This window comes from Microtus ochrogaster, linkage group LG7_11 (genome assembly GCF_000317375.1).
Source record: "Microtus ochrogaster isolate Prairie Vole_2 linkage group LG7_11, MicOch1.0, whole genome shotgun sequence".
NCBI lineage: Eukaryota > Metazoa > Chordata > Mammalia > Rodentia > Cricetidae > Microtus > Microtus ochrogaster.
Window position 1 is genome coordinate 2,543,331 of NC_022032.1, and position 9,924 is coordinate 2,553,254.

The following is a 9,924-nucleotide window of genomic DNA, read 5'->3' on the forward strand; positions in this document are numbered from 1 at the left end:
TCACGGGCAATTATTACACTTATAATGTTAACACCATGGTGCTGGTGCGACCATTTCACGGTGAGGGCTTTGCAAACACAGAGGACCTTGTTCACTCTGCTGCTTTTCATACCTGGCCTTGGTGCTGCAGTGCAGGGGGGATGGGTTCTGGAGGGGGGGGACTGCGTTTGGTTACTGGTCACGTCTTTACATTTTGCTTATGCTGACGCAATTACACATGCACGACTATGACAGTTGACATTAAACAAGTTGACATTAGGCAAGTCCCCATCCGTGGGGAGCAGGTACTTACAGGAGTAAGTACGTGATTGCCTTAGTGCTTTCTGGTGGCTGCTTTTGTTTCCACAGCAGAAACCTTTGCAGGACTTCATCGGCGTCCCCATGTGTTTCGATCTTATTTTCGTCTGACCAGATCTCCAGGGATGTTAGCATCACTGTCATCTTCAGCTGGGAAAACATCTGCAAAGAGCACACACTTCTGCTTGGGTTGTCAATCATCCTGCCGTGTCTGTAAATGCTGGGATTAGCGCTTTTAGCACTTTTAGCGCTTTGAGGAGATAACCCAGATCCTGGATCCAAGTGCCGGGAGGAATACGCATCTCACAAGAGCACACAGACTGTGTTAGCGGGTTAGCATTAGCCTCTTACGTCATCGGAAACGGAAGTACTCACAGTGTTAATGAGACCAAAGATATGAACAACTTTCTGAATGGCGAGTTCCATCTTAGAGCCCATGTGGTCGAACTGAAAGGCAAGTTTGTTTCTCAGTTACTCATACAACCAATCAAACAATCACTCTTTAATAGTGATATAAAAGTGAAAATAATGCAGTATTCAGTTGTAGAGGCAAAGTCAAAATATGTTAAAATTGGTTGTCAATGAATCCTTCCCCTCTTAAACTTTTCCCGATTATTGCCTTTACGTAACCCCGGAGTCTTAACAACTAAGACTATAACAGGGGTATTTGTGATTAACTTCCTTTTTATGGGCACAGGAATTAAGACAGGATATGGTAAAGTTCCAGAGCACATGACCAATAAGGGCACGATCTAGGAGTCCAGTGGCTGATCTCGGGAAGACAGCTCATCCTTACCATGGCTTTATCCATGACGATCTTCACATTCAGAGTCCTCTTCATCAGTGTTATGTTCGAACCTTTCTGTGAAAGAATAAAAACACCAATGTAATAAAACCTTCAGTCGGGCATAACCTGGGTGATAGATACGCTCTCTAGTCTCAGGATTCTTTAGAGTAAAATGCTCTAAAGACAGCTGGACTGGAAAGAAACTGCTCAGTCTCATCATGTGAACAAGGAAAACCATGGCTGTTTTAAAGGTTGTTTCCTGTTCATATTTTTCTATCTTTGCTGAATGTCTTTCATTGAAGATAAGATGGGTATGGAATTAACTCATTATTTATTAATAAAATCAATAATATTAGCCATATTATGTCTTCTTACTGATTTGGTTTGTGGCTTCTTGGACATTTTCTTTGTAATAAGGCTTACTTATTTCAACAAACATTTACTATTCAATTGCATGAAATGTGCATACATGTGCACAAATATGTAGATGGAGTTAGCTTCTGTGATCATAGAGGTTAGTTAGTCCAATGTTTAGACCGCTCCAGAAACCTGGAACTGTTCCAGGTCCAGAGCTCTCAGCTGGAGACCCAGAAGGACATGACACTGAGGTTCTAGTTGGATCCAAAAAACTGTACATGAAGAGTCCTGCATCCCACCACAGCACCCGGCTGGAGAAAATAATATTTTGGTCCATTCTTATTTTCACTTTTTCTTGTACACTCTTTTACATAGCATTTTAATAGATTTATTAATACTTGCCAGTATTGTTTAATTTAGAAAGTAATGATTGTAAAAGTAATCATATCAACATAAAAAATGAAAATTTTAAAACAATAGCCACAATTAGATTATTTTTCCTTAAGAAATCCTAGACATTTATGGTGAGGAAATGAGAGCAAATACACCAACATTCTCCGCACCATCTTTAGAAGGGGAGATTTGAGCCAGTTTCTAGTTATTGTATGACTTATTTTTCTTTCAAAGTTTGTAGCAATGAAATGCTTTTTTACAAAGCAAATATATTGACAAAGAAAATACAAACTATCAGTAAGTAAATCCAGAACCAATTATGTTAATGGTATGCAAATTCATACAAATAGCAACTACGTATGTCTATACAAACTCCTCATATAATAACTATACAAACTATTGCAACAAGCTTGATGTTTTTTTAAAAAAAATATGCCTACTTGTTATTTCCTAAAGACTATCCGAGGAAACAAATGAGTTCTTAAAATAATTACCATACCACAGTTTAACTTTGTTGTCCCAATGTGTACCCAGTCTCAAAATTTCCATCTAAGTAGCACAGATGAAGGCAAGACTCACCTCTGGTTTTACAAGAATTCGGTAGGATGGACTCTCATGCTGGGGACTTACGGTTTCTTTTAAGGGTGAATAATCAATTTTATTATTCTTTACTTGATAAATCATGTGTTCAAACGTAGCTGAAGATTCTAGAGGCTCAATTCCGTAAGTGATGTTCTCTAACTGCAACAAGCCCCTAGACGTACAAAGGGAAGAAAGCACAATTAGTATAGGCTTCCCCTGAGGAACCACACTAAAAGCATTTTCCACAAATTCCTTAACTAACCTCCAAGAAGCACTCAGTCTTACTTGGATTAAGTTTCAAACCCAATGTTTTACCTATTTTCTTTCCATTATGGAATTTAAGAAAAGTTGTAGTCCGATGTGACTAGAAAATGTAAATCCTTTCCCTGCCCATGGGAGCCTTTTCTGCTTAAGTTGTATGATGGCAAAATACAAAGAAGCCCCCAAAAGTACATGAAAGGACAAGAGAAAGAGATAGGAACAAAGGGGCTGTATAAACAGGGCCACCACAGTCTACAGGTCTGTGTTATTATTTTGGGGCCTCATTCTATCCTCACAGACGATGGTTGACATACAATCTTAGTTCACACTTCCAGAATGGTACCTGAGACCTGAGCAGGTGCTGAGAGTCACAGTGGATGCTGGAATCTCGGCAGCGTGTCCTTGATAAAAGCAATGGCCCTAAAAAGGGACAGAAGAAATATTCCATCTGATTCCCAATGGAAACCCGGGGTGGGGGGAGTCATTCCGACTTCCTGACAAGAGCAAGCATCCACCCACATTCAGCCATTACATCATGTGTCCAATGTCCAGTGTCCTTCCCATCACCCCACTCATCCACGATTTTGTCCCCAGCCTAAGTGCCTTCATGATACCTTGTCATTATCACCACAGTTGGAAGGAAGGGACATGTGAGAGACTGGAGGGGGAAAAGGGAAGGGGACAAGTGATATAATAATATTTTAATTAGAAAAAAAATGCAAAACCAATGCCTAACAGTGAAATATCATGTTAATTCATACATGTATAGGAATATATATATATAGTCTACATATAAATGGATGCATAACTATTTCTAAATCTAAAACTATGGATATATAAGGGGGAAACAGCACTCACTACACATGCATACACACACATAAAAAAAAATCTACACAGCAGAAGTCTAAACTTACCTTCATTAAAGAAGAATGTGGTTGCAATGTTCCTAACTTGGTATGCAAATATGCCAGAAAACGTGGATGCAAAAATGACCTATTTCAATAAAAATCAAATTTCATTGTAATACATCATTAATAACAATATATAGCATTAATAGTTCATTAACAACAAAAACTTCCAGAATAATTAAACTAAAGTATAAATTTTACCAGCCCAAATACATGAAAAGTAAACAGACTTGTCTTTTCATTATCTAGCCTGTGTTCTAATGGTATATTAGATACATGAAAACTCAAAGATGCCAGTTAGGACCAAACCCAAGGACCAGCATGGGGTTCTGACAAATTACATATAGCAAACTGGTGCTCACACCCACCCACATCTTCTCTTCTCAGCTTCAGCTTCCCTGAACCACAACCAGTCTCAAAGGACGATGACTGTAGCATTTGCTAATGAGTAGACTGGGTTGTTTCTATAGCAGCATCAGATGGTTTTCACAAAATTACAAACCTCCTCAAAAAACACTTGCACCTGTTTCTACGCCATCTTCTTAGAACTCTGTTTAGTTCCATGCCCCATTTTTCAACTGCTGTTTTCTTGATATTCAGCTTTGTTTGTTTGTTTGTTTGTTTTTTTGTTTGTATTCGCTATTTCTATATCCTAGTCACTAATTGTCAGTTAGATATGTAACTGGTAAATATTTATTTCCCACTCTGTAAGCTTCCTCTTCACTCTAGGGACAGTGTTCTTCATTTGTACAGAAACTTTAAACTCAGGAAGTCCTATTCATTAACTGTTGGTTTTAATGCTTCCAACTATTAGCACCCATTCAGAAAGTCCCTTCCTGTGCCGATGAGTTCAGACAGTGCCAACTATTCCCTCTATCAGATTCGGGGTGTCCATCTTAGACTGAGATCTGAAAGCCATTGATAGTTGACTTTCTGTGGGCTGAGAAATAAGACTCTAGCTTCCGGCTTTTACACATAACCATCCAATTTGACCAGCAACATGTGTTAAAGATGGTGGCTTTTCTCCAAAGTGTATTTTGGGCCTCTTTGTCATAGATCAGGTAGCTTTAGGAGTATGGACTTATGTCAGGGTCTTCACCAGATAAACGTAACAGACTTCGACAGAACATTCCACCAGACACTAAAGAACATACATTTCCTAAGCAGCCAATAGAACATACTCCAGAATTAACCACGTGGAAGAACACAAAGCCAGTTTTAACAGATAGGAAATGGAGATGGCCTCCTGCATTCTAGCTGATCCCAAGGGAAAAAAGGCGGGCATCAGCAACGGAAACTAGAGAAATTACACAAACTCACGACGGACTACACAGTCATTGCATTGAGGAGGAAATGTAAAATTCCTGAACATAGTAAGAGAAAATGGAAGCACGACATGGAGGCAGTCATACAAGTAAGTCTAGTATTGAGGGTCTACGTCAGGAAATTTGAGAGATTCTTAGTAACTGAATGATTGCACCTCAAGGCCTTGGAAATAGAAGAGCAAGCAATACCCCCAACCCAGATAGGAAGAGATAATCAAAAGCATGGTTGAAATTAGTGAACTAGAAATGAAAAAGATAATATAAAAAATAGTGAAATGAAGAATTGGTTTTTTGTAAAGATTAATAAGACTGACCAACATTTGGCCAATTTAACCTAAATAAATAGAGAAGGCATCCAAATAATAAAATTGAAGATGAAGTGGAAGATATTATGACTCTAAGGAAATTCAGAGAATCTGAAGAACACAATTTTAAAAATCTAAGTGCCTTGCTAACCAATTATGCTACTGGAGCTTCAGTACCAAACTGGAAACCTAGAAAGAAATATATGTTTCTGAATTTATATGGCCTGCAAAAGCTAATTAGAGAAGTAGTCCTGTGACATCCAATGAGATAGAAACAGTGATTAAAAACCTCCAAAATTAAAAAACAAAACAAAACTGGAAGTAGATGGATTCAGAGCAGAATTCTTTCAGACCAAACTAACTCCAATACTCCTCAAATTACTCCTTAAAAATAAAGGGATATTTTTGAACTATTCTTATGAAATAAGTATTGTCCTGATGCCAAAATGGAGATGAAAAGATCCAGAACCAAAAGAAAATTACAGGGCTTTCTCTGATGAATTCGGATGCAAAAAAAAATCTCAGTAAAATACTTGGAAACCAATTTAATAGTACATAAAAAGATCACCTGTTATGATCTAGTCAACTTTTATCACAGAGATTCAAGAATGATTCAGCATACACCAACCAATAGACATAAACTACCACATAAATAGACAAATCATCTCACTAGATGTATGAATGCCTTCGATAAAAAAAATGCAACCTTTCTTCTTGAAAATAGTTTTGGGGACTCTAGGGACACAGGGGACATAACTCTACACACTAAAGACAATTTACAGCAAGACCACAGCCAACATCTTGCTAAATGGAGAAAAAGTCAAAACATTTCCACTAGACAGGGATATCCACTCTCTTCATCCGTGTTCAATATAGTGCTTGTATTCCTAGCTAGACTACTGAAGGAGACGAAGGGATACAAATTAGACAGGAAGAAGTCAAGACAGTCAGGCAGTGGTGGCACACACCTTTAATCCCAGCACTCAGGAGGCAGAGGCAGGTGGATCTCTTGAGCTTGAGGCCAGCCTGGTCTATAAGAGCTAGTTCCAGGACAGGCTCCAAAGCTACAGATAAACCCTGTCTCGAAAAACAAAAACAAACAAAAAAAAAGACAGCTTTGTTTTCAGATCCTGTGATTGGATAGACAAAAGGCCCGAAGAATTCCATCAGAAAAACTCCACAACTGGTAAACAGAGTCATCATTTAGCATGTTACAAAATCAACACCAAAAACAAACAAAAACTACAAAAAGTAACCTCCTATAAACAAATGGCACCAAGAATAAATTAGTGAAATAAGACCATTAACAATAGCCTCAAAAAAATCTTTCAATAAATCTAGCCAAAGAAATGAAAGACATGTACAGTGAAAATTTAAGACATTAATGAAAACAATACCAGAAAAGAGAAAGACCTTCCATGCTCATGGATTGGTAGGATTACTATGCTGAAAATGATCATCCTACTGAAAAATTTTACAGATTCAACATAATCCCCCTCAACATTCCAACACAATTTTTCACAGAAATTGAAAAATACAACTTTAATTTTTATATGGAAAGACAAAGGACCCAGGATAGTCAAAACAATCCTGAACAATTAAAAATCAAACAAAGCTATAGTAATATAAAACAGCATGGTACTGGCTCAGAAACAGACACAAGACTCTCTAAAACCTCTACCATGTCACTCAGCTTCTCTTTGGCCAAAGTCAGTATCACAGTCACAAAAAGAGCGATGTAATTTGTAGGTCTCAGGATGGAATGAAACCATCTCAGCTCACTCAGAAAGCTTTACACGGCGCTCAGAGCATTAACCAGATTGTTTGGATCTGTGGTATTCCCCAGAGACCATGTGCCAATGCCAAGCCTTCAGTCCCGAGGGCTATTGGGATAGGGCAGAGCCTTTTGGAAATGGGCCTTGTCCTTGTTTGGTTTTTGTTGCTGCTGCTGTTGTTTTTGCTCTTACTAATATACTATTTACATCTATTTAAACGTATACTAAATGTTTTGGATTTTTGAAACATGGAGATTCAATGCGGCGTAGAGGAGCCTGACCATACTTTGATTACACTGTGGATTGGGATACATAGTCAGATGTAGCAAAGAAAGCAAAAATGGTATTTCACCTTCATCTCCCATGTGCCTTAGACAAAAAGCCCATTTGAGTATGGCAAGATTCTAATTGTTAATATTATTTTCAAAATTCATCAAGACAATCTCTATTAAACAAAAAAAACCTCTTATTACCTATTACACTCTACACTACAAAATTCTATACTGAATAATGTTATCAGATATATACCCATACTAAGAAAGTGTACCCTGCACACCGTCAACCAAGAACTGATGTACACATTTTGGGAGGGGGGGACTTTTTATAAGTTTCTGTAAGTTTTAAATAAAGACAAAATATAGACAGGGATGGAAGTTTGTATACAAGGTTAATGCCATTTACAGAATAAAGGGAGAGAGGAGGGAAGTCAAAACTATATTGAAACAAAATGGGAGAAAAATAATTGTGGGTCGGTAAAACCTTTTGAACATAAGAGAAATGTATAGTGTAAGCAAGAAGCAGCTGCACTTGGGCAGGGAACATAAGACAGAAGGGGGCAGGGGGCTGGAGCAGGGGCAGTGAGGGGAGGGAGGTGCACTGGGCAGTGGGGGCAGCAGCTGGTGCTGGGGCAGTGGGGGCTGGGCCCATGAGAATGCAGAAGTTCATTGGCTACAGCTGTAGGGGAGCAGTCTGCTTAGCCCCTGTGACACCACGCAATTGGTGTCAGCTCACTCAAGATTCATTCTCTCTAATCAATGGCCGCAGCAAACTTGGTCTGCGTTTTCAAGTTAAGCCACACTTTAGCATTTAAACAGTCTACCTGATTTCCTAGGCTGGGATATTTTTCTGGCCTGACTTCCAATTTTTTAAGGCTTATGTAGTATACTAAATAAGATGCTTGAAATCCTGTAGCTATGCAAAACAGTGTACACAGGTGCAAAGTTACATGTGAGCAGGTAGCAACTGTACCTTTCATGACTGCATGCGTGGATATGCTTTAAGGACTTTGGTCATTTTCATTTACCAGATGTGTCTTAAGACATCATTAACTTAGAATGTAGAATATTGGATTTAAGATCTCCATTGTGCATGAATGTTAAAGACAGAGCATGCTGGGCGAACGGGGTCTTTATGCTCAGTTTAGGGAGTTGTTGAAGAAGGGCAACTGGAAACAGCTGTGTGGAGCAAGCACTTACGAACTTACTGTTTTTCAAGATGGAATGTGTACGCTTTGCCCTCAATTCTGATCAAGTAACTGACCTGCAGCAAAGTGCCAGACAGAGAGAGAGAGAGAGAGAGACAGAGAGAGAGAGATAAAGCCATTATTAGAAATGTCAGCTCCTTAAAAGTAACAAGCTATGGTTTATGTATAGACACATTTTATAGGACCAGACATTAGAGCCTATATATCCCCAAATGAAGTGACTCCACAATATAGTATTTACTATTTCTCATGCTTTTAACACATATATACCTTTCCCAGTTCATGCTTTATTCCCTCATCCCAAATCCCCTAATCATTTTGCTATTGAATTAGCAAAATCACACACACACACAAACCCCCAAAACTATAAGCTACATTTTCCTCACCTACCACTGTCGCCTGTACTGTCACAAATAAAATACAAATGCCCTCTACTACAGATTACTGTGAGTGTTTTCTCTGAGTTCAGTAAGCCGTGCACAGCAGCGTGGGGACCGAAAGCTAGAGTGGTTGAGTCTCACATGAAACAGTAGTGCAGCGTTCATACACTACTTGTTACAAGAGAGAGAGCTAGCCGGGCGGTGGTGGCGCACGCCTTTAATCCCAGCACTCGGGAGGCAGAGGCAGGCGGATCTCTGTGAGTTCAAGACCAGCCTGGTCTACAGAGCTAGTTCCAGGACAGGCTCCAAAGCCACAGAGAAACCCTGTCTCGAAAAACCAAAAATAAATAAATAAATAAATGAATGAATGAATGAATGAATAAATAAATAAATAAACAAACAAACAAGAGAGAGAGCTAGGATATTTGCCCCTCCCCAGACCACCCGTCTTTAGATCACTCAATTAGGCATAAACAGAATTTTAAAGAGGCTGTGTAGGAATTCACTGATGTGGGCCAGAAGCAAAGTCCTAATTAATACCCATCATTTCCCCCAAAACCCAGTTTCTTAATTACATGTGTTTCTGGCTCCTTGGCATCCTTGATGTTGCTCTCGATTTTCTGTGGCACTATGATCCGCAGAAGAGGCGTTTCAGAGTCTGCAGAGAGGGACACAGTGAGGACACCCCAGCGCAGCAGCAGACATCCTCTCTTGGCTAAGCTCTCCTTTAGCCAATGGGGAGAACACGTGGGACACGTGGGCCTCTCTGTCTATCTAACTCCCTCTCCATCATCTATGTCTCCTCCCACTTTGTGGACCACTTTGCGCATGTTCTCCTGAACATTGTATAAAGAATGAGGGTCAATGGGCTTTGGGCTAAGTCCTCCAACCACCGGACAGAGGTGGACCCCAAGACCCTGGAACTGGGTGGGCTCTGGGCACCTTGTTCTGAAGCCAGCATGGCAGGGGGCCTGACGACAGGTGGTCCTCTGCCCAGCAGCGTCTTCACTTACCCTGGTCCGCAGTGATGAGTTGGCCCAGGCATGAGAGGACCAGGAACAAAGACAGCAT

The 9,924-nt window shown here is 39.7% G+C and overlaps 1 protein-coding gene across 1 annotated transcript in view; it reads right to left on the minus strand.

Annotated features, from left to right (window-relative positions):
• Nucleotides 1-9,924, minus strand: part of LOC101995477 (A disintegrin and metallopeptidase domain 3-like) — a 31,681-nt gene extending 21,757 nt beyond the window's left edge. Inside the window, exons 1-9 of the mRNA XM_005362440.1 lie at nt 9,867-9,924; nt 9,429-9,511; nt 8,474-8,529; nt 3,592-3,670; nt 3,021-3,097; nt 2,414-2,588; nt 1,094-1,159; nt 673-744; nt 293-459 (exon numbers count right to left, since the gene is read on the minus strand). Of these exons, the coding sequence (XP_005362497.1) occupies nt 293-459; nt 673-744; nt 1,094-1,159; nt 2,414-2,588; nt 3,021-3,097; nt 3,592-3,670; nt 8,474-8,529; nt 9,429-9,511; nt 9,867-9,924 (833 nt within the window). The remainder of the gene's footprint in view (nt 1-292; nt 460-672; nt 745-1,093; nt 1,160-2,413; nt 2,589-3,020; nt 3,098-3,591; nt 3,671-8,473; nt 8,530-9,428; nt 9,512-9,866) is intronic.